This window comes from Lepidochelys kempii, chromosome 1, assembly GCF_965140265.1.
Source record: "Lepidochelys kempii isolate rLepKem1 chromosome 1, rLepKem1.hap2, whole genome shotgun sequence".
Lineage (NCBI taxonomy): Eukaryota > Metazoa > Chordata > Testudines > Cheloniidae > Lepidochelys > Lepidochelys kempii.
The window spans coordinates 267,867,431-267,891,809 of NC_133256.1; the positions used below are offsets into that span (position 1 = coordinate 267,867,431).

Below are 24,379 nucleotides of genomic sequence, written 5' to 3' on the forward strand. Positions count from 1 at the left end.
TAAGGAGGAACTCCTGATCCTCATTGAAGTCAATGACAAAACTCCCATTGACTTCAACAGGTGCAGGATTTCAGCCTAGATGTTTCCCCACACAATCCTATTCCCATACAGCACCTCCCAAGCAAAGACAGGCAGCTGATTAATATTTTCACTTTGTAGATGCTGAGCTCAAAGTATTCTTATGTATTACACTGTGTGTTGCTATCTCAATGCCACTACGTTTGAATATGAGGAAGAGAATGCTCTGTCTCCTGGTGTATTTCGCCATAGCTAGCCCTGGAGCACAGACTGACAGTCTTGTTGAGGGGGCCAGGTCAGATGACCTAACAGCCTTTTCCCCTCTCTTACTTCCATGATTCTATGGTCCTTTGCATTGTGCATGGTACAGTCTCCGCAATGTGAAAGCCACATTTTACCCGTGTGATAGGAATTCCCCTGAACCATCTCTCTAAGGTTATAAATATATTCTCCAGGAAGCAGCATCCAATCTACCCATGTCCACAGATTCTCACTGCTCCATGCTCCAGTGGCCTCTGCTGCTTTATTGTTTTCCCCAGCTGCTTCAGCTTCTCCAACAGACTTCTGTATTTGGGATAGGATAGTTGGTTGGAGAAAACAGAGTCCAGAAGCAGCTCTAAGAGGAGCAGATCATCAGGCCACAGACAGTAATAGCTGTAACTGCCAAGCTCCAAGTCATCAGTATTGCTTTAGAATTAATTTCCTGCTGTGTCCCAACCCTACACATACTGGGACATTTACCTTCTTCTTTTCATGATGTCCTTGTTTTGTCTGGATATTTAGCTGTTTGTTTGTCTCTGTAATGTGAAGTGTCTCATAGACTCATAGATACCAAGGTCAGAAGGGACCATCATGATCATCTAGTCCGACCCTCTGCACAACGCAGGCCACAGAATCTCATCCACACACTCCTGCAATAAACCTCTCACCTATGTCTGAGCTATTAAAGTCCTCAAATCATGGTTTAAAGACTTCAAGGTGCAGAGAATCCTCCAGCAAGTGACCCGTGCCCCATGCTACAGAGGAAGGCGAAAAACCCCCAGGGCCTCTTCCAGTCTGCCCTGGAGGAAAATTCCTTCCTGACCCCAAATATGGCGATCAGCTGAACCCTGAGCATATGGGCACGACTCACCAGCCAGATACCCAGGAAAGAATTCTCTGTAGTAACTCAGATCCCACCCCATCTAACATCCCATCACAGGCCATTGGGCCTATTTACTATGAATGTCTATTGCATTTATTCTGTACCGTTGTGGGGTGCACTTTATTTCTTTATGGCATTTCACAGTATGTGCCTATCCTAGGCTCTAATCACATATACATTACACACAGTTATTGTATTTTCAGAACTACATGCAAACTATCCACATTAACTCAGCATCAGCCTTTGTGTTCCCCCTCAATATTGAAACCAGCTGGAAGCTGATTAGGCTCTTAGTGCTACATAGAACAGCTTCAAAGCTACTCTAAATTGCACCATCTGCTCCTGTCCAAGAGAACATTCTGGGATTTAGCCTACACTAGAAAAGTTGGCCAATCTAGCTGTCCTGGGAAACCCTCATACTGTAGACACACCCTTTTCTGGCAAAGGATGGCTTTAGGTAGCGTAGCTTGTACCAGTTTCCCAAACATGAGCTGTGCCAGCAAAAGCACCTTTTTGCCAGTATAAATGCATGTACATTAGGGTTTTTGCCAGTATAAAAATACCATAAAAATCACACACCCCCAACTGACCTTGGTATGCCAACAAGCAGTCAGGGATCATCAGAATGATGGGACAGTAAAGCCTCATCCTCTTTCCCCCAGTCACACCCCACAGGCTGGGCTCCAGCATAGGAGATGGTGTAGCAAATCCCCAGGTAGTGGGCTAAGCCAGTGTTATAGCTGCTTTCCACTACCAAAGTGGCAGAAGGGGGCCATAGCAGGACCAAGGGTCAGATCCAGCAGGTGTGAAAAAATATTACCGACATGCCAAGGAGGCAGAAGAAGATGTATCTTGGAAGGTAAAGAAGAAAGCAACTAATTACCCACCTCCATTTTATCACACACCTTCCTGTTGCTTTTCTTGATAACCCACCTTCTCCTTCTTGGCCCTGTAACTTACTCATTTTGTGCAACTACTGGGCCAGACCTTGGGGCTCACTTTTTGTGCACCTGGTGCAACTCAGGAGGAAAAGGGTTACAAAGGATTGTAGGACCCTGGGTGGGTGCCAAGCATAACAGAGAACAGCCTCCTAGGCCAGGCCTTTCCAGCTGGGAATCACCAAGGCATACCCTTTACACTGGGGGCGCTAGCAAGGGGGTGGCTTACGTCACCAGTGAATTCCCCTATGCATGGGGAATTCTCAGGGGGCCTTTCAGATAGGTCTTGTAGCTGTTTTGCACTGGTACGCTGGTACAAAGCAGCCTTAGCAGATAACAGGCCTGATGGTCTGACTCCCTGAATGCCAGATCAGTGGACTTTACACTATTTTCCTGCTTACATCATTTTCTGACCATATTACATGCAACGTGTAGCTTTTGCACAACAGTTTGCTTTCTCCACTGAATTTGACCCTAAGGGTTCTGTGGGAGTTGCATCCAGTTACACCAGGTCTAAATTTGGTCCCATAAGTATGTAATTACCTTTATTCTGTGGTTATAGTAGCGCTGATCTTCATCCTAGTTAAGATTAGCAAAGAATAGTGTGAATTTGCTTGAATAATCTTTCTGGCCCTTAGTCTCTAGGAAATGAAAATATTTCGTTTTGTGGGAGAGGGGAAGTTGAAAGTTTGCAAGGCCTCTTTTATAATTTGCATGGCAGTTTCCCCAGCGTCTAAAGGCAACTCTGACATGTCCAAAAGAGACTTTTAAGAGAACCCTCCCTCAGGTGGCTAAAGGAAAAATGATTCTGCAGTCCAGCTATACTTCTGAGCTACAGTGTCAAGAATACTTGTGAATGCTGATTTTAGGGGCAAATTGCCAGGAGCTATTTCCAAATCTCAAAATATAAATGCACAAAAATGTAGGTGAGCAAATGTGAGGATGAGGGGTCTTTGAAAATTTGGCACTTACTGGGTTGTAATATGGAAGTTAAAAATAAAATCATCTAAATGTGCCTCTCTGATTCAGTCAAGTTCCCTCTTATGCTCAGACTGGATCTTTGCTAACAGCTTTCGAAGGAGTAATTTTAGCTGCTAGCCATGGTATTGCAGAGTCCATTAAGTGATGGGAACTGGGTCTCCAAACTGCAGCTCTTAGGAAAAAATGGAGAAAATTTTGGCTAAAATGTAACATACTCGACCAGATTCATCCCTGGCCTAAGGCAGTACAATTCCATTGACTTCAGCAGAGTTGAATCCATGTATGTCACTGGTAAATTTAGCCCATTGAGTGCATGAGACCAGAAGAGTGTAGGACACTTTCTTTCCCCCTAAGGGGGTTGAGAAATTCCATAAATATCCATGGCATCAAGTAAGAAAATAGCACGTTCGGATGCATGTGTCAAGTGTAAAATACCTGACAGCCTTGAGGAGAAAGATATGCGAGCCTCAGTGAGCACTGCTGAAAACTATGCTATTAGAGGTACTGGAGTCTATTGCCTGCAGCTAGTTATGCAGTTTGTGGAGAGGATTTTTAATCTTATTTTCTATAATTATATTTTGTTTGGGAAAGAAGGGGCGGAGCGGGGGTTATTTTATTTATTTTGGCGTTGTTGGGTTTTGGGGTTTTTTTTGCAAACATGCTGGAGCCACAGTCAGTACTGTCAATTGAGTGCCAATATTAAAGGCTGACTTAGTATGTTAAAACTGCAGTTCAGATACGTCAAAACCTGGAATTTCTGGAAACCACAAAAACGTCATCATGTCAGAATCAAAGATACGTGCATAACAATAAGTGTTCTAAGGCAAAGCATGGCTGTGCTCTATATAGTGCCTTTCTTTGTGCTGCCTCCACAGCAGAAAAGGAAAAACCCCTTGGCTGGTTGAAAACGTTCTGCCCAAACTGTTTTTGATAGAAATTTGCGGTTTTGGATAAATGAAAATTTTCACTTTCTGTGAAAAATGTTGATTTTTTTTTGTCAAAAAAAGAATGCCTGAAAACTGAAATATTTAGCTTTGGAAATGATACTGTGGTGCCTAATGGATTTGCCATTCGGTTGACTCATGTCCCAATTCTCCTGTATGGGCTGGGCTCCCTGGCTGGACTACATCTCCCATGGTGCACCACAGCTAGGGACTCCCATGATATACAGCCTCCCCTCTCTCAGAAGACTGTAATGCACCATGGGACTGTAATGCATCTGACCAGGGAGCCCCAGACTACAATGGAGAATGAGAGCATGAGGCATCCAAATGACAAGCCCCATGAGGCACCCCAGCCAGGTGTTTCCAGATCAAATTATTTTGGTTTTCAGCCTAAATTTTTTGGTATTTGAATTTGCACCAAAAAAAAAACAAAAAACCCCTTGAAAAAAAAATCCCCTATTTAAAACTTTTCCAGCCCTCTGTATGTTGGATGCCAGCGACAGCAAAGGGAGGCCTAGATTACAGATGGAAAAACATGTTAAAGGGGAGAAGAAGTCCAACCCCTTCCTATGTAGAGTTTCCTCCAAATTTTTTCATTCTGGAATGTGGGATTTGTCCAAACCGCCCCCTCTCTTTCCCCAAGAAGAAAAACGTCACCTTGCTCTCTAATAATCCCTGTGGTTGCCACATTGACCCACTCTGATGGTCTTCAGAAAGAGCCACATCTAGCTCTTTCCATGCAAATGGAGAGAAGCTGCAATGTGAGGCTGTTTAGCAGGGAAGAGGAAAATGGAAGAAGAGTGAAGAGGACCCTTTCCTTGTTCAATAATAACAATGAGTCTTTTCAGTTTTTTGGCAACAAAACCTTACACAAACGCAGAAAAATCCATGTTTAAAGGTCTGTACAAGAGCTGGATGGCGTTTGTATACAGCCTGACCCTTTGTTATCAGTGCCCTAATTTTTTATTCAGCATTTCAAAATAGCCACTTTGTTTTTAAATGCCAGAAAATAACTAAATTTTACCCATCACTCATCTAAGTTAAAATGACTTTTTCAAAGCTTCTTGCAGCAAGAGAATCATGAATTGTTACTTAAGAAAGCAGTTGTGTTAGGATTCTTTTTTGTAGAATATACAATAATGATCCAAGTCCTGATTCAACAAGGTACTTCGGTGCAAACTTTAAAGTTAGGCATGTGCTTAAGTACCTTGCTGAATTGGGGCCCTGGAGTTATAAGCTAACTGACGTAGTACTTTTCACTTTTGGCAAAACATGACACGAAACCAAGCTAGCTTGACTAATTATAATACAACAGAAGTTAAAGTCTTGTCATTTCTAGAGGGAATTCCTCTGGTCAGGTTCATACAAGTAAGGAGAATAAAGTCCAGAAACAACATGATTATTATTAGAACCGCAGGAGGTTTGGCATGTGTCTCACACTATTTCAAGCAAAAGTTTTGTTTTATTGTCAGGTCACATTTCATGTAATGATTGGAAAATGTCTGTGTTGTGCCAGTCCAGCAACTCTGGGTAAACTTTCAGTAATGTAGCAAACATATTTCCTCTGGTAACTATGTCAGCCTACTAGTCCTCGCTCCCCAGTAGTGTGAAATAATAAGCACATCCAGTTCACCCATGCGTTGGGTGAGCTAATCTGTTTGCTCTGCATTCATATCTAGCATTGCTAGCTTTCCAACACCAATACTCTTACATGATGTACCTGCTTTGTACTGCAGTGTGTTCCTGCCACCCAGTTGGATCAGCCATGCTTCCTTTCAGCACTAATACCTTCTGTGACCCCAGCAACGGTGACTGCCCCTGCAAACCTGGAGTGGCAGGTCCTCAGTGTGACCGGTGTATGGTGGGATACTGGGGCTTTGGAGAGTATGGCTGCAGACCGTGTGACTGTGCTGGAAGCTGTGACCCACTCACTGGTGACTGCATCAGCAGGTGCGTGGACAGACATGCTATTTCTCTAGACTCACAAATGCAAATAGATCATGGACCTTCATATCCCAGGTATGTTCAATAAGTGTTGATTATTTTAGATAGACCTTATTGTTTGGATTGGTACTACAGAAAACCTGATGTTACACACAATTTATAAATGGATACTGAGCCAGATTGGCTTCCTCCTATGGAGACACCTATTGGACAGAGTCAGAGAAGACTAAATGCTCCATCTGATTACCTGGCACAGTTTCCTGCGAAACATCTCATGGCGTTTGATGGGAGGGCTTTTGCTGTCTGCAGGGTTAGCAGGGGACAATACCTTCCAAGACTTCAGTTCTAGAGGAGCCACAGGGAAGGAGCCATCTAGATACATGGAAGAAGAAACTATCTGCATGGATGGCTGCCCCGCTGTGTTTCTTTACTGGCCCAACTATCCCCTTGTGACAGCAGGGCAGTAGCTGGAGCTGTGCTGCCATTGTCTGGGTTGCCTTGCTCTATAGCAGTCCCAGAGGGGAGCCAGAGAGTTAGTAGAGCAGGGCTGAACATGGGTGGTGCTGTAAAACTTAGCCAATCCTTGACTCACTGGTGCCCCTCCTGTGTCCCCTCTTCCTGTGCCCATGTGGAACACAGAGCCCATGGATGACCATCAAAGTAGTTTCCATGGAGCCCAGGAGGAAATCCGTCCACCCTGATGTGCATATGCACAGGGGATGTACTGCCCTACCATATTTATATTTATTATATTGTAGGGCCTCAGAGTTCAGCCAGTCACAGTTTTATGGGATACGGAAGCAGGATCTTGGGTTAGAAATACGTTTAAGTTATTAACAATAATATGTCAGGAGAATGGCCCATTTTATTATAGTATCATGGGTCATGACTAAGCCTAACATTTTGTCACAGATATTTTTAGTAAAATTCATGGACAGGCCACAGACGAAAAAGAAAAATTCAAAGAAAAAAGAAGCCGTGACTGTCCCTTCAATGGGACTTTTACTAAAAATATCTGTGACAAAATGGGGATCTGTGGATCCCCATACCGCCTGAAGCGGGGGAAGCTGCGCAGGGGCTAGGAGCCACCAGCAGCAGCTGGGGACTGCGGGGTACCCCCACCACCCACAGCACCGGGGGCCGTGGCTGCTGGGAGCTTGGGAACACTGCCGCCAACAAACTCGGGGCTTCCCCTGCCTGCCGTGAGCTCAGGGATACCCCCACTGTCTGCAGTGGCCAGGAGCTGCAAGGGTTCCGCCACCCATGAGCTCAGGGGTTCCCCCGCCGCCCATGCTGCCAGGCGCTCAGAGGTTCCCCCGTCACTGGTGCCAGAAAGTTCAGGGGTTCCCCAGCCGCCCCTGCCACCTGGGAGCTCACGGTTTCCCTGGCTGTCCACAGCCACTGGGCGTTTGGGGTTCCCCTGCCACCCACAGCGGCCGGGAGCTTGGGGTTCCCCCAGCCACTGCAGGGTTCCCCCACCGCCTGTGGTGGCCAGGAGTTGCGGGGTACCCTACGGCCTGCTGCCAGTGGGCAACCCTGCAGTTTCCCACCACTGAAGTCACAGAGGTCACTGGAAGTCACGGATTCTGTGACTTCCACTGCCTCCGTGACTAAATCATAGCCTTAGTCATGACATATGACTCCCCTTCCTGACATCTGGTGCTGGTACTTTCAGGTTCTTAAAATTTTTGTGCGGTAGGGGGGTTCCATACATTTGAAGGAAGATTGAAGTCCTGTTCCCATTAAAGTTAATCACAAATGTCTCATTGACTTAAATGGACCAACGTCAAGCCCTAGCTTGTATGCTAGAGAAGAACATATTTTAAATCAAACCATCTCAGGAGGCCTAGGTTACCAATTGCCATCTCTAGGCCAGGCTGGCTGGTGTCTGCCTGGTGGGTCTTGCCCACATGCTCAGGGTCTAACTGATCCCCATATTTGGGGTCAAGAAGAAATTTTTCCCTGGATCAGATTGGCAGAGACTCTGGGTTTTTTTACCTTCCTGTGCAGCATGGGGCACAGGTCACTTGCAGCTTTAAAGCAGTGTAAACGGTGGAGTCTCTGTAACTTGATGTCTTTAAATCATGATTTGAGGACTTCAGTAATTCAGCCAGATGATATGGGACTAATACAGGAGTGAGTGGGTGAGGTTCTATGGCCTGCATTGTGCAGGAGGTCAGACTGGATGATCATGATAGTTCCTTCTGACCTTAAAGTCTGTGAGTCTCTGAGCTGTACAGACAGATCCTTCTGTGGACCTTGTATATTCACTGAGATTATATATTACATACAAATTCTTAAATATATATTTTATACCAAATGTGGATCCATAACACAAATCTGGGAGTTTACAATGATCAAGCTGTCACTGTCTAAAACTATTCATTTTTGTGTGTTTTACAATACCAATAAATCTGGAGAAACTTCATGGTAAATTTCTGAAAAATGGACTATTCATTGTGTGTAATAATTTTCTTGAATTTGTGGTATTTTCTATTGATTCCATGAGAAATGCCTCACAGTTTCCCTTTATTACAACAGTGCAGACATAGTCTGGCATCATGAAATTTCTGATTTCCGCTCTGTGTTTAACGAGAGTGAGCCAGCTTGGGGATGGGAGGACGAACAAGGATTCTCTGCTCTCCGGCATTCAGGTGAGATAGCTGATTCAAACATATTTCTTATCTCCCCTCCTATTACTAAGAGATTGTTCCTAATGAACCAGAAAAGGGTCTTTTAAAGTGATTTGTGAAAATGCAGCAGAGCGTTGCTTTGGATTAATGCCTTAGCAATGGTGGTAGCGAGGAATGTAATGTCCAACATTCAGTACTGTTCAACTACCAAAAAAAAAAAAGCCTAAGGAACATTGAAAGACTGACTTCGACCCACATACACAAGGATATCTAAAGTCTAGGCAGACAGTCCCATCTTAAAATCTGTGTGTAGGGGCTGATAGCTTGTGTAGGGGTTGATAGTTTGAGTATCTGCCTGGGTTTTCATCCTGAGCTCTGAATTCTCGGGCTTTTGCACATTTACATCAGAATACTTTTAAATGCTCTTTTCTTTTACTTTGTTTTTAATAACTCCTTTATGTGATATTTTCCCAGAGCTGTTATATTCTGTTGGGTAAATTGATGATAAAGTTATTTGAAGAATATGATATTGCCCAGATGAATTAGATATGTAATTAGGGAGTTTCTAAAACAAGAGTGACAACACAATAATTTTCTCAGACTATCATATGAAGTTTGGAAGCTGTTGTGGTTGATGACATGGTTACAGACTACCTCATGGTCCAGCTATGATTTCAACTGGAGAAGTTATTTTCCACTTGTCCTCCTAAAAAGTGTTGTGAAACATTGCTGGACCATATGAAAATTAGTAGGCAGTGTGGCCTGATTGTGCATCTCCTCTGCCTGTGAGCACTTATTCACATAACTAGTCTTAATGACTTCAGTGCACCTACTTTTGTGAGTAAGCATTCACCAGCAGAAGGTTTCCACAACTTGGGCCTTTGTGTTTTGCAGATTGACAGTACACCTTCTTCCTAAAGTCATTCTATCTTATCAAGTTAGTGCAAGTGCCACTTTCTGCATGTGCACTGAATTGCATGATAAAAATTCTGAGGACACATTAAGTGGGGAGAAAAAACCCTAGTGTCTGTCAATGAGACTTTTAAATAATTTTTTTTATTTCAAGAGCACAATAGCAATTAATCAGCCAAATACAGAATAACCATCTGCAACATTTTATTTTAAGCAAATTTTGACTGGTACAAATGCAAAGATAGAATCAGAAAAGACTCACTTCTTATTTTTATACTGTAATTCAAAATAGAAAGGTGGTATTTTTTCCCCTCCCATCAGATTTTATGCAAAAACTACTTCCTCTTAGGCTAAGATCTTCTGAACCTGGAGCTCAGTTTTCTAGCTGACCTCCTGAAACCCAATTTTCAGCTGACCTCCTGAAGATAGGGGGTTGGGCCTTGACCAAGAAAAATAATTAAGCGCTATGCTTAACTTTGAGCATGTGATCAAGTGTAGTTGATGTCAATGTGGTACTACACACAGGCACAAAATTAAGCTCCTGCTTAAGTGCATTGCTGGTTCAGGGGCTTAAAATGAAAACCCTGGCAAACAAATGGCAGCACTATAAGACTGTACTGCAGAGGAGCGAGCTATACTGGGAAGTCCTTGGGCTCAGGACTCCTTGCCTCACTCCTATGGCACGAATGGGGTGGATAGCTGGTGGATCTCCCCAACTGAGCATTCCTTTGGTGCAGGGGAATCCTTGTGTGGCACAGAGCCAGGGCCGGTGGGAGGTTGGAGAGTTTATATTATTAAAAGGTAAAAGTTGGAAGATTCCAATTTTAAAATAAATAAACTTGACATCTAATTAAAGGTAGCTTGGATGTTCTGAAAGACGAGCTTGTGCGTCCATCAAATGAGTGCTTTTCAAAATTGGGGAGATGGGCATGTGCTAGGGAAACGGATGCTCAGTTATGTCTCGCCTGGTGTTCTGTGGGTGTTTTCAAACCTTGTTATGGGCAGAGTTGTGTTAATGAAAATACAAGTAACCATTTGCCCATGCGGTCTGCCTGGGTCTGGCGCTTGGTTACCAATGCCTGCAGCCTTTGCGTTTTCGCTCCCTGTACAAGGCTGCAAATGGTGGTGGTGAGTTGTTCTTTTAAGATGTGCCTCATGTCTGCTGGGAAGTGATGGAGCCCTCAAAATCCTCTCACAAAAACCACTGAAGAGGCAATCATTGGGTAATGACTTTGTTGGCCTGATTCTCCTCTCACTTACTCAACTGTGAAGCAAAGTCATTCAAGGGAGGTCAATGGAGTTACACCATGTAAGGCTAGTGTGAGAGAAGGACAAGGGATGAAATCCAGGCCACAGCAAAGTTAATAGCAGAACTCTCCCTAACTTCAATGAGGCAAGGATTTCACCCCAGTCCCCGTCTCTACCCACTCAGGCTGATCTAAACAAGCAGTACTGGAGTGAAAGGCTCTATATCCCATTAGTCACCCCTTGGTCCAGTCCATCCCCTCCCTTTGCTGTACGTTTCAATCTTTGGAGTACCATCCATGAGACACGTTTGGTTTGGTTTGTTTCCACAGGTAAATGTGAATGCAAAGAACAAGTTTTAGGGAATCCCAAGGTCTTCTGTGGAATGAAATACACATATGGTGAGTTACATATTCTTGTTGGGTTGGGTTATTGTTGGCACATAATGGGCAGTTTGAGGAGTCTGTGTAAGACTGTAAGAACAGCATAGCTGGTGCTTAGCCCATAAAATGAATTAAAACAGCAAAAGCTGAAGAAAGGATGTCATAAAATTTACCTCTCTTATTGCAACTTACAGGAAAAGCCAAGTATCAGAGGTGGATTCCCATGAACACTCACTGGGCACATCACTTGGCAGACACCCAGTTTGCCTGTGTTCTGATTATACCCAAGATAATTTTCAAGGAGCAATTATAGAGAAAATTACTTGTTTATTTACAAATTTGGAACTCTACCCGGCATGTCTTGATTTTCAGTGGGAGGACTGGGTGCACAAGAAACACAGGACAGGAGCTTTATTTGATGCAAGTTGCCTCAGTATATAGGCAATGCACAAAATATATAATTATAAACACACACACACACACACACCCTCATATATACACTATGCATAACGGCCAAGCATAATCAAGTGTCCTACTCTATTATCCACCCACTAACCACTAGAAAATCCCCTTGGCTGAAGGACCAATACTAAAAGGAAGACCTTGTCCAAAAGGTCCACCCAGCACCATTGCTTAGAGGCCACCAGCTCTGAGCTCTGATAACTCACAAGAGGGAGTGATTTCCATGGGCACAGACCATTCACTGAGAAGACTCTTCTGCCAACCCTTAAGCATTCACTCCTAAGGACTGGCACCCTCTCAACAAGAGCATTTGTTATTGAGACTTAAAGGAGTAAGGAGAAAACGTTGTCTATGGTGAGCCGTGCAGCTGAATACCAGTGAACTGTCTCCTTTATACCGTGCAGGGGAAGGAATTCTTTGTATAACACTCCCTTCATTTCATGAGCTTTCAAACTTTTTTGCACCTGCTCTGTCCCGTGCTAGAGTTTAAAATGCATTGAGAGATAATCCATGCCATTACAGACTGCGCAGTGACCCACAAAGAAAAGTTCAAGGGGCCGCATGTCACTGAAATATGGCCCTGGCTTAGCGGTATTAGAAAAAAATCCATCTCTGCTTTGCTTTGCTTCCTGACTGCGATAGTGACAGTGTTTAATCTAGCCAAAGATAAGAAATAAAAGCAAAAAAACAACTTCATAAATCTTATCTGAAGTGCACTCAGGCCTCCCACCCTTTCATTACTCAGTGTTGCAGGGTGTCAGCTAAATTACAGAGACAACAGCTGAATTGTAGGGTTCATCATAAGCGTGAAGTGAGGGGCTGCAGTGTAGAAGGGGGATCTTCTTATATTTTTTAATATGGTCTCTAAATAAAGCAACATCATAAGAAGCTGTTAAATACCATCCCCGGCATCACGGCTCTCCTAGAGGTCATTTCTGCAGCAGCCTGCGTAGCATAGCAGCAGGACTGTACGGGTATGTCCACACTGCAGCTGTAGGTGTAATTTTCAGCTCGGGTAGATGTACATGAGCTAGCTTTGATCAATCTTAGTTCACTGAAAATAGCAGTGTATGTGTAGCCACGGCTGTGTGGGCAACAGGATGGGCGAGCTGCCCAAGTGCCATCCTGACTGAGACCCTAGGAGTGTACTCAGGCAGCCAGCCCAACCCCCCACCTGCACTACCATGACTACACTGCTATTTTTAGTGCACTAGCTCAATCAGAGGTAGTGCGGGTATGTCTACCCAAGCTGGGAATCACACCTCCAGAGCCTGCAGAGATATACCCAGCAGGTTTTGTTCACAACACAAAGTGCAGAAAGAGAAACCGGTTCACAGGTATGGAGACACTGCTCTGCATTGTACGGCTGGCAGACATCCATCCCAGCCTCCCGGCTCCCCAGTGTAAGAGGAGAAAAGATCTGCTGTGAGAAGAAAGTGGGGGTGACTCTGGGCATCGGCAAGCCCAAACGCCAGTGGGCAGTGGCCCTCCTGTTTTAGTTTCATTACTCGGACATGTGCAGGAGCGTTGGTAGCTAGAGATGAGCAGGATTGTTGGGGTGGGGTGCTGTTCAGACACCTGTCATTCTACTTCGTGTGCCTCGACCAAGGTTTGCAAAAGCAGGAGCCTAAAGTTTGGTTTCTAAAAGTATATTGAAGCTGAACAAAAGTGCAGAAAAAGCAGCAGTTCCCACTGACCTCCATGGGAGCATTTCGAAAGTCAGGCCACTCAGCATCTCCTTACCCCCTGGTCTTCAGGATGGGCGGGCATCTGGCACAGTTACTGTTCAAATAAAACTAACCCAGCGTTCTGTCCAGCAACTGCAAAGTATTGATTTCTGCATGTCACTAGTCTGACAGTACGACTTGCAGGGTACGGCTACACTACAGTCACAGGGTGTGATTGCAGCTCAAGTGCACACACCTGAGCAAGCTTTAATCTAGCTAGCTCAAGTCCTGGAGCAGTGAAATTAAGGCAACACTCGCTTTGGTGAGGACTAGCCTGCGAGAACTGCTGAGGGATCTTGTTCAGCCGCAGCTGAAGCCCATGCAGCTGCAGCTTCACTGCTACAGCTATCCATGCTAGCTAAATTAAAGCTAGTTTAGGTCTGAGCTGCAATCACACCCTGCGACTGCAGTGGAGACAAACCCACACAGTCTCAGCCTAAATATGTAAACTCTCGGGCTAATTCTGCAGTGTAGAGTCACTTTAGCTGTGTTACTCAACACTGCAGTAGAAAGAGAGGTGGATGTGACCATTTTATCTATTGCTGCTTTTGAAATTGTGCCCTCCCAGTGGTGAAAGCAAAGATTTTATCAGCCCACGACAAAGGCTCCCATGCAGAAGTAAACGTGAAGATCAAGAAAGTATTGAAATCAACAAAGTTTAAGATTCTGCGAGGAAAGCGAACTCTCTATCCGGAATCCTGGACTAACAGAGGCTGCACCTGTCCAATTCTTAATCCTGGTAGGTATATGGCTTTGACTCTGTGAAAAGTATGTCCCCATCAAGTTTATACTGATTTCTTCCTCGTTCCTCCACCCCATCCTTCAGTGCATTTAATTTATAGTCCTGCACTGAGACACTGGATTTTACTCCATCATTTAAACCCCAAGAGCAGTCTCAGTGGAATACTTTTATTTGGTATAGAAAATCCTTATTCACTTCACATGTTGTGAAGTGTGAAACTGCTATTTGTAAAGCAGAATTACAGTAGTACAGCTTTACATAGCTAATCCACAGTCACTCACTGCTCTCACTACTGAAAGCAGCTGCATGTTGAGCCAGGCACCTACAAGATAGAGTTCTTTTCAAATCTAATTTTGCTTTAGATCCATAATAACATGTTCAAGTTTTCAGTTCTAGATATGGTCAAATTACTGTTCTACTGTTATAGCTTTCTCTCAAAGGAGCGCACACCTAGAATGTCTTCTTCAAAAGTAGTGTTGAATTAATTTAGGCTAAAATGACATGGAAGAAGCTCTTTCTTTTGGGGGTGAGTGGGAAGCTTTAGCTTCATCATCTTTGCTCATCTTCTTTCAGTGAACAGCTGTTTAGGTTTCAAATGAAGTGTAATCAATGCTGATAAAACAGTGCATTGATCATCACAGGAATCAAGAAATTCAGAGGCAGAATTTTTCAGTAGAGAGAAACTAAAATCCACCTAAACTATCTTTTTTACTATTCAAGACAAGCGATCAGCTAGTAACTAATTTAAGGGAAACATTTTCTTTTTACAATGTTTGCATATAATTTTAGGGGTTACCTGAACAAAATGTAGATTCCAATACTGAGGATTCCTTTACAATAGGAAGATTTAGCAATAGGAAGATTTTTCACTAAGTGAGAAGAAGGTCATCTGCAAGATTATTACTGTAAGACATCAGATCACTCAAAAAGGATACCTTGTGGAGATTTTTGCAATCTTTTGTCGTCGTTAGAAATATTGCTCAGTGTTTGGCCTCGAACCTAGTAGACAGAAGGTGGGAGAGATGTACTTAGGAATTCTTTCTAATATACTTCTCATGGTACAGGGGATAGGGTGAATCAGCATCCCTATGCTTAAGTTTATTATTTAAGCACATAAGACCTTGGATTGTCGCAAAAATTCATAAACATTTTAATGCAAGAGATACAGGTTCTTAATGTTTCCATATGCAAAGCAAAGGCAAACAGGAAAGGCGATTTTCTGATCTCAGCTCTACTGGTATAAAGCTGAAGAAACTCCATTAGGGTTGAAGAACAAAGAATATTATAGTTCAGATACTCAACTGGTGTAAAACAGTGAAAATCTATTGACTTCAGTGAAATGTTACTAATTCATACCAGCAGAGAATCTAGCTCTGTATTTCACCAAATTAAAGGCCAAACACAGAGTGAATTAATATAGCTGCTACTCAGACATCTAAGAAGAGTCGGAGATGCGTTCTCTGAGGCAAGTATTCAAAAACCTGCATTTGGTACACATCAATTGTAAATTTATGTAAATGTGCAAATTGCTCTTACCTATGTTAGTTTTCAATAGGTGAAGCTTAGTAGCAATTAAATTGCTGCATGCTGAAATAAGAACTGAGAAACATCTGCTCACTCTGGGGATGTGGTCTGTCAGGGAGAACCATTAGACAAATACCTCTGTCATCTCTGATAGCACATTCACTTCAGCTACTCTTGTGCCCCTTTTGTGTTCATCTTTATGGGAGCATTTGAAAATTTTCCTATCAAAAATGTTTGTGAAAAGCAAAATGAGTGTACGCCCATGGAAACTACGCTTTAATTTTGCACACACGTATTTGTATATACTTCCAATCATGGAACAGAGCCAATTCTATGACTTATGTGGCCAATCACAAGCAACATAGCTCAGATTTTCAGTTTTGTGGCCCTGATCCACCACTGTCCTACTCCAGTTTTATGCAAGTGTAAACCTGGAGTTACACAATGACAAACCATCCAATATTGGGTGAATTGTTTGCAATCCATCCATACTGTAAAAACACTTTTTAAAATTAATTGAATGAGTTCAAGTAATGAATAAATTTAAGGAAATAGTGATATACTTACAAATATTCCCTAAGCAGGAAAAGGGTCTAAGGCCCTGATTCTTCAATGAGATAGCATGAGAAGACCCTGTACCAACACAAAGCTCTGCTGCAGGCTCAGGGATCTGCTTCCATGGAGCTCATCACTGGATCAAGGCTTTTATTTGTAGTCTTGTGATAGCTGATGTTTTTCTTAATGCCCCAGCTCCTGGAGTCCTGTGATTGCAAAAGAATCTCAGCTTTCATTTTAAAAATAGTAAGTTTCTAGCCCTCATGGTCATGAAGAAAAACTTGAAAGCATGAACCAAATGCACTGTTCACACCCACAAACTAGAAGGCAAGTAAAAAAGAATCTGAAATTTAATTTTTGGCCAGTTGGCAGTATTGCATTTGTAAGTTAAATGACCCATTTACTCTTCTCTTAGTGTAGGAACTATAACCTTCAGATCAATAAAAACCACGAACAGCAGGACAAAAAAGTCAAAGCAGACATGAAATGATTTCCTCACAGATAACTTCTCAGATAACAACATCTCCTAAAACACGAAAGAGATCGAAGTAGAAAGAGAGAAAAATAGTGTAAAAATATCATGTTTTCATTCTGTCCCAGCAATACGGAGCAGCGGCTTGGATCTTAGAGTTTCCAGCCAGAAAATCTAAAAACACTCATCAAATCGCACCACCCTGGTGCTCAGATGATAAGCTAGCTGAGTTCCTACAAGGAATATTTCCAACACACACACAGAAGTGAACTAAGAAGACAGTAAACACAGAAGATTTAAGTGTCTCAATCACCTTCAAGGAAGCAGACTCCACTTCCTAATTGCAGCACTGCCAAACATAGGAAAATAACAGAGTTCCTCACAACTAAAAGCAAGGAATTTGAGATGAAATTCACAACCTTGAAGAACAGAATGAGACATCTAAGGAAGTGTTTTTGTTTTATTTTTGTATTTGCATGAAGACAGCTGAGCAGCTTTTAAAAAAAAGCAAGTCTACAACATCAACTGCTAAATAAAAAAAAACTTGCTCCCATACTCAGAGCGTCATACCAAGCTGCCTCCTCTAGAGAGATTTTATGATCCTTTGAAAAATGATGTTTCTAACAAAAATGTTGATACAGCCATAGTGAGTGCTCTGCAAATAGCCATACTGTGATATGTATCCTGTGTTTACCTTACAGAAAGATGACTGCCTTTGCCCAAAAACTCAGATGTAACAGATAGTAAATTGTATCAAATTATATAAATATCTGTGTCCCCTTTACTTGTGGAATTGATACTTTTAAAATGGTCTTCGCCTGTTAAAAATAACACTATCTACTTTGGGCTAAATCCGCAGCTGTGCCTAGGGAGTTATAGGTGGCAAAGATGGCTCTAAGCCAGCTTTCTCTTGTCCGGATCTTGAGGCTGGCTGGGACAAGTTAGAGCAGCCACACCCCTGACATTCTACCTTTGGAACACTCCCTACGATGGTTGGGGGAGCCAGGAGAGTCTAGTGCAGAGCCCACTATGCCATCTTTACACTAGCTGTAGCTGTCCATTACTCTGTGTTGTACAGCCCCTAGCACAATGGGGTCCTGAGCTTGGCTGGGGCCTGTGGGTGCTATCATAATATAAATAGGAATAATCATCACCATCCCCTGACTCCAGGAGAATCCTCAGCTACCCGGCTAGGACAGCTTTTAGATTCCTGTGTGCCCTCAGGATCTGGCCCAGTGTTTCTTCACATAACTTGCAGCCTTATATGAAACAGCTAGGGCCTCATTCTGCCCCCACTGGCCCTGACTCAACAAGGTATTCAGAAAGCATGTGCCTAGCTTGAAGCATGTGAGTCACCGCATTGAGTTCAATGGGACTGCTCCCGTGTTTAAAGTCTGGCACGTGCTTAAGCACCTTCCTGAATCAGTGCCAGAGCCAGTAATCTGGTATAAATTAAGCAATTCCACTGCAGTGAACAGAGTTACACCTGTGTAAAATCAGGTGAGTTCAGAATCAGGCCTGTGGCATCAAAAGCATGTGATGGAGCCATGTACCAGGATTCTATGTCACTGCGTTTCACTGGATTTTGGAAGCATCTAGAATTCAGGCAAGATTTTTGAAGGACGCTGCTAACATATCTCTGAAATGTCTGGGTGAGGCAGAATTTAATGAAGCACGTTTTGGTTTGAATGCAAGCCCTCAGGCACCCTCCAGGTGCTCATTCCAGTTCTTCTACTAGCCCCATTGCCTCATTTGGAGTATCTCATAGCTAATTGGGTTCCTAAAGGCACTTAACCTGCAGCTGTGGATGTCCATGACAGGAGAGGAATACATATGGAACTTGCCTTACTGATCTGCAGCAGATCCTGTATTTTTAAATATCTAAAACCTGATAGATAATTTCATTCATTATTGGTGAGAATAACTGCTTTGCTAGGCTACACTATTCTAATCTGTTTAAATTATGAGCCTTAATTCACCTTTAGCTGTAGAGCTAAATATAGTGGCATGGAAATATTTACCTGATTTTCCCCTTTAATGCCACCTTTATGACATGTATACACACACACACACATTAGACAAGTTGTACACATGCCGTGCCAGCTTTGCATGGGCAACTGGGGCTCAACAGGAATGAAATCTGCCCCTGTGCAGAAGAAGGTCAACATGAAGCCTGTGGATCATTTATGTCCCACATATGCCCTAATTTGAGAATTTAAGTGGGGTCTGAGTAATGCCTAAACCTTATGCTGGCTGCGCAGGAGTGAATTTAACCCAGCAACTTCTATTAAGTCTGTAAAGAGAGGGTATGAAAATGAGCACCTTTTACCCAGCACCTCCTCTATCTCCACAGCTCTTCCCACATGCCACTTGCCTATATAGTGTAAGTCACCACCAGATTCAGAGCTTGACAACAGCATCTCATGCAGATCTCACTGTCAGTTGGGGCACAGGGCTGACTTTGATGCATCTCTCTATATATACAGTATTTCTACACAAATGTAGGGTTTTTTTCTTCAGAATAGCTACTTATATTAACTTTCAGTGTAGATATCTTTTTAAGCATTCTGCCATACAAACCCTGACCACTTTGATGATTTGCAGGCTTGGAATACCTTGTGGCAGGGCATGAGGAAGTACGGACTGGGAGACTGATAGTCAATATGAAAAGTTTTGTACACCAGTGGAAATCAGCTCTTGGAAGAAAAGTCTTGGAGATTTTAAAAAGAGACTGCAACTAGAAGTGCACAAACAGGTAGGGCATTTCTTTATGCACAAAATGCAAACTTCACAGACAGAAGACCTCTGAAATGAAAACTGGAATGTAAGAAAATAGTGCCCAATTTGTAGAGTGGTGTTCCGATTCATAGGCTCTGTCTCGTTTAAGCCTTCCAGGTCAGTGTTGGTGTACTCTCCTGGAACTGCTTTGGAAGGGTGCACATATGAGCCAATGTTACATTCAAAAAAATGTAGGGTCTGATTCTCATCTCACATACCCCAGTGTAATTGTGGAGTAACTCCACTGAAGTCAGTGAAGTTACACCACTATAAAATTGGCATAAATGAGAGGAAAATCATGCCCACAAACTAAAGAGGATGGACAAAAAATTGCTGCCAGTCACACCAGTGTAAATCCTGACTATCTTCAGTGAAGTTGAGGGCGTTCCCTGTATTTACACTGCTGTACTGTGACTGAGTCTTGACTGCAGTCATTGGGAGTGATTGCAGCTCAGGCCAAAGTACACAGCTAGCTCTAATCCCCACAGCTCGGATCCTGGAGCAGTGAAGCTGCAGCAGCTCATGCTGCACAAACCTGTCTGCAACCCTGGATTTGCAGGGCTAACGACACTGAAGCCTGCCCTGCCGTGGTGTCACTACTCCAGTACTTGAGCTAGCGAGATTAAAGCTAGCTTGGGTACATCAACTCAAGCTGTGGTCACATCCCATGATTGCAGTATAGCCAGACCCTAAGATCAGACTTTGGCCCACTACTTATAACAGCTTTCTATAGAACTGGAAATATTGTTTGTATCAGTGGGAGAGCTCTGTTGGCAACATGTCATTTGCAGTTACTCTGTAGTAGCACAAGGTCTGATGAGGATGTGCCATCATCAAAAACAGTTGTGCATGCTTTTAAAGGAATGTGTAGGATTTAACTTAGGGCCAAATTGTTTTTTCACTTACACCAGTGTGAACCTGTCGAAGTCAATGGAATGACTCTGTGTTTACACCAGAATAACTAAGAGCCGAATCCAGCCCTTTGTCAGCAATGTTGTTTTACTAAAGAGGTGCAGCGTATGTGAAGTTTTGTCCACAAAGTGTTAAAACTGATCCTATCCAAATGTAAATATGTCATTGTATAAAGCACTTTACTACCTGCCGCTTCATGGTGTGGCAAGTTTAATGTTGTTTGAGAGAAAAAGGGGTGAAGATGGCCTACAAACAACCTATTGAAACAGAAGCACTCCAGAAGACCCCTAAATGTGGACAACATTAATGGTATAAAGGGAATAGTCCTCTTTGGTCTTGGCACTGACCGCTCAGAGAATCCAAGGATGCAATCTGAAAGATAATGTACTTGCACTGAAGTCCCAATTTCAGACCAGAGTTTGAACCCGATGGGTATAGACTATAATGAGACTTCACAAACAGCATAGAGAACAAGAGACTAAGAAGCAAGAATGCAATTGCCAGAGGATAAGAACTCTGCCTGCGGACAAAGAGATGGACTTTTTAAGTGAAAAGAACTCTGTTTCACATATCACAGCCCCGTAATTCATGGGAGATCTAGAGCTTATTTTATTTTCGATGTTAGTATTTAAAACTGAACATTACATTTGTTTTCCCCTGTGTTTTTATTTACGGTATATATGACCATTTTCCATTTTAACAGCAATTTATGGGACATATCACAGTTATTGCCATTTCCAACACTAGATTATACCTTTTCTGTAACCCATCTTTAAACTTCAGTACATAAAGTGTATTCTGTTTATGAGCATGAGGGGAAAAAAGAGGAGGAACTGCAATGCCATAAAAAAATTCAAGTCTGCCAATCTGCTTCACAAATGTATTTCTCTTTCAGGGTCGTGTTGACTCACAAAAATGATGCTATTTTGGTAATTTGTTTTTATATCTCATGTATGTAATAAATATGATATGATTTCAAAAGCCTGATCTTTCACTCCCATTTACATCTCTAGTAATATTGTTCTGACACCCGCAATGCAAGGAAAAAAGAAAGCCATTGTACAGCAGAATTTTATTCTCTTTGGTTTCAGAGTAGCAGCCGTGTTAGTTTGTATTCGCAAAAAGAAAAGGAGGACTTGTGACACCTTAGAGACTAACAAATTTATTTGAGCATAAGCTTTCGTGAGCTACAGCTCACTTCATCGGATGAAATTCATCTTTGGTGAAATTCAGCCCTTGTGCAAAGAATCAGCACAAGGCCTAAGTACTATGTAATTCACATTTTTGTCCTATTTTGAGGGGTGTCAAATGTAGGCCCTCTGCACAGGGGTTATTTCATCCTTAATGTCGTTTAGACTTGGCCAGAATCTGGTACTCACAGAAAAGCAATAGCCTGAGTTGGAGAGTGGCTACACATGAATACCAGGCCAGTGATGATCCAAATCACGCTAACCCATTGTCCCTCCAGCTCTCATTTGAAACTGAAAGGGGAAGATGCTGTGGGAAATTAAAACCAAACAAAAAAGGCCTACAGCTAACAAAACAAAAGTAAAATCATTCACAGGTACTGAAAAGGAATGGCCAGAAGGCACAGGCGGTGAACTACTCTATAGGTTTCAGAGTAACAGCCGTGTTAGTCTGTATTTGCAAAAAGAAAAGGAGTACTTGTGGCACCTTAGAGACCAACCAATTTATTTGAGCATAAGCTTTCGTGAGCTACATCGGTGCATCCGATGAAGTGAGCTGTAGCTCACAAAAGCTTATGCTCAAATAAATTGGTTAGTCTCTAAGGTGCCACAAGTACTCCTTTTCTTTTTATTCTATAGGTAACACCTCCTCCGTTAGATATACACATCCTGGGTGTACTCTGTTAATCAGAAACCAAAGGGTTAATTATCTCACAGTGGCACTGATTTCTCTCCTTCCAGTTCTTCCCCAATGGAAAAACATAGAGGACTGGGGTCAGGTCTACTCTCATGAGACTGGGTTTGCCTCACCCGGGAAGAAGTAAGAGTTTTAGCTTCTGGAACCCAGGGAGATCTGCATGGATCTTTGAGTGGGGGAAGATCCCTACAGAAATATGGGGACTCCACACCAACTCTCTTCACCCTTCTGGCTCTCTTGCCCATGAAACCCCATTCCGGCTCCAACGGAAATGTAACAGAGCCTCAAACTATATTAGATTTTCTGCAGATTCTCTGAGCATTGGTGGGGGAATTATATACTTCCCTTTGGACAGCCCCCTTCCTGCACAGAGCTGACCATATGGTCAGGAACAGGGACCAACAGAGCCACAGAGGCTACTGAACCTTTCTCTTCTGCGGGGGCAGGAGAGATGTATGTGCAGAGACTACCTCCACCCACAGATCAACATAGAATGAACTGGCCTAGTTTATGCACAGGGACTAAGTTAAACACAGTGCAGATTGCTGTGTTCGTAGTGGCTCGAGGGCTTTGGCCACAGTAAATGGTGCCCTATTGCAAATGACAATCAAACCAGCCCTTGTAGTCTCATTAGTTAGTCTTCAGAGTAGCAGCTGTGTTAATCTGTATTCGCAAAAACAAAAGGAAGACTTGTGGCACCTTAGAGACTAACCAATTTATTTGAGCATGAGCTTTCATGAGCTACAGCTCACTTCATCGGATGCACGGCATGCCGTGCATCCGATGAAGTGAGCTGTAGCTCACGAAAGCTCATGCTCAAATAAATTGGTTAGTCTCTAAGGTGCCACAAGTCCTCCTGTTCTTATTAGTTAGTCTGGAGACAACTATGCCACTGAGTGGCTTGACAGCACCTGCAGAGGAGGGCTTTAGAGCAGGTGAGGCTGATGGTTAGATCTCTTTTACTCTTCAAAATCCCTTTTTATGCTTAAGGAAAAGCGCAACATTTCATTAAGTGTGTCCAGTAACTAATGACTATATTTACATAGTATTGGTACAGCATTTTAAGTCTTCAGTAAACAACCTGCTTAAATCTCGAAAACGAATTAGAATGGCTGGAGAGGCAGAATCTGCTGTGGGGAAGAGAGATGTCTGCTTACAGTGTATTATCTGGGCCTGTGATTGAGGCAGTCTACCCGTGAGGGCAGGGAAGGATTTATGTTTTAGGGAAGATAATTAGCTTTCCCCTGTGCCTGCTTCTTGCTTAATATTTGCACACACATCAGTTATAGCACAGAATTTCTGTAAAACGCATATAAAGGTCCCCAAGAGTGGGTGAGGGAATATCTTTTATTGGCCAGCTTCTGTTAGTGAGTGAGACATGGTTTTGAGCTTACACAGAGCTCTTCTGCAGGTTTGAATATTTTCAGTCTCTGGTTCTTTGTTGATTGGACAAGGCTTTTGACTGGATTACAGATGTTTCTACTTCTACTGCCAGCCTTCATTTCCCCTCCCAGCTCTCACCTTCCTTTCTCATTACTATGACATCATACCCAATGTGCTTTCACTTCTACTCTCGACTCAACTTAGCTGCTTCTCTTCTATCGTCCCATTGGAATGGTAAGTATTAGGTGACTGGGTGGCCCAGGAGATTGATAATGGCTTACAGAACATTTCCCTTTGCGATCACCAGTTTAAATCCAGCATGGAGCCTCCTTCTCCTTGTGCCTCATCAACAGGCACCAGCCGCAACTGCACTCCTGGTGCATGTGAATGCAAGGAGTCGAGAGAACATGGGTCCATGAGACCGCATCCCCTCTGCACAAGCCAAAGGTGTTGATGGGCCATAGACAGGAGTGCCCATTCCTTAAAGAGTGGCAGAGTGGCCATAGTGACTTTCATGCTTAGGAGCTCCTGGGGGTCCCCAGCAATGGTCTGTGCCTTTGTGCCCCCACTTTGGTTGCTATCCTCACTGTCATATTAAAAGTCCTGTGGCTCTTCCCCATTGTGGGCCCAGTCCTGCCCCCAGCGAAGCCATTAGCAAAACTCCCATTGACTTCAGGTGACCATATTTCCCAAAAGGAAAACAGGACACTGCTCAGGGCTAGCCCAACCCCTTCCCACCCCCTGGCACAGGGCTGGGGTTGACAGACTGAGCCCCACCACCCGGGGCTGGGGCTGAAG

The 24,379-nt window shown here is 43.2% G+C and overlaps 1 protein-coding gene across 2 annotated transcripts in view; it reads left to right on the top strand.

Annotated features, from left to right (window-relative positions):
* The window catches only part of NTN4 (netrin 4), a 97,725-nt gene extending 76,430 nt beyond the window's left edge, over positions 1–21,295 (top strand). The window contains exons 6-11 of one of the 2 annotated variants that reach the window (XM_073327493.1): positions 5,762–5,975; positions 8,511–8,623; positions 11,092–11,160; positions 13,900–14,070; positions 19,229–19,379; positions 20,314–21,295. In XM_073327493.1, the coding sequence (XP_073183594.1) occupies positions 5,762–5,975; positions 8,511–8,623; positions 11,092–11,160; positions 13,900–14,070; positions 19,229–19,365 (704 nt within the window). In that variant the 3' untranslated portion in view covers positions 19,366–19,379; positions 20,314–21,295. The other variant, XM_073327494.1, reaches the window with a different exon arrangement.
* Positions 21,296–24,379: the final 3,084 nt, after the last annotated feature.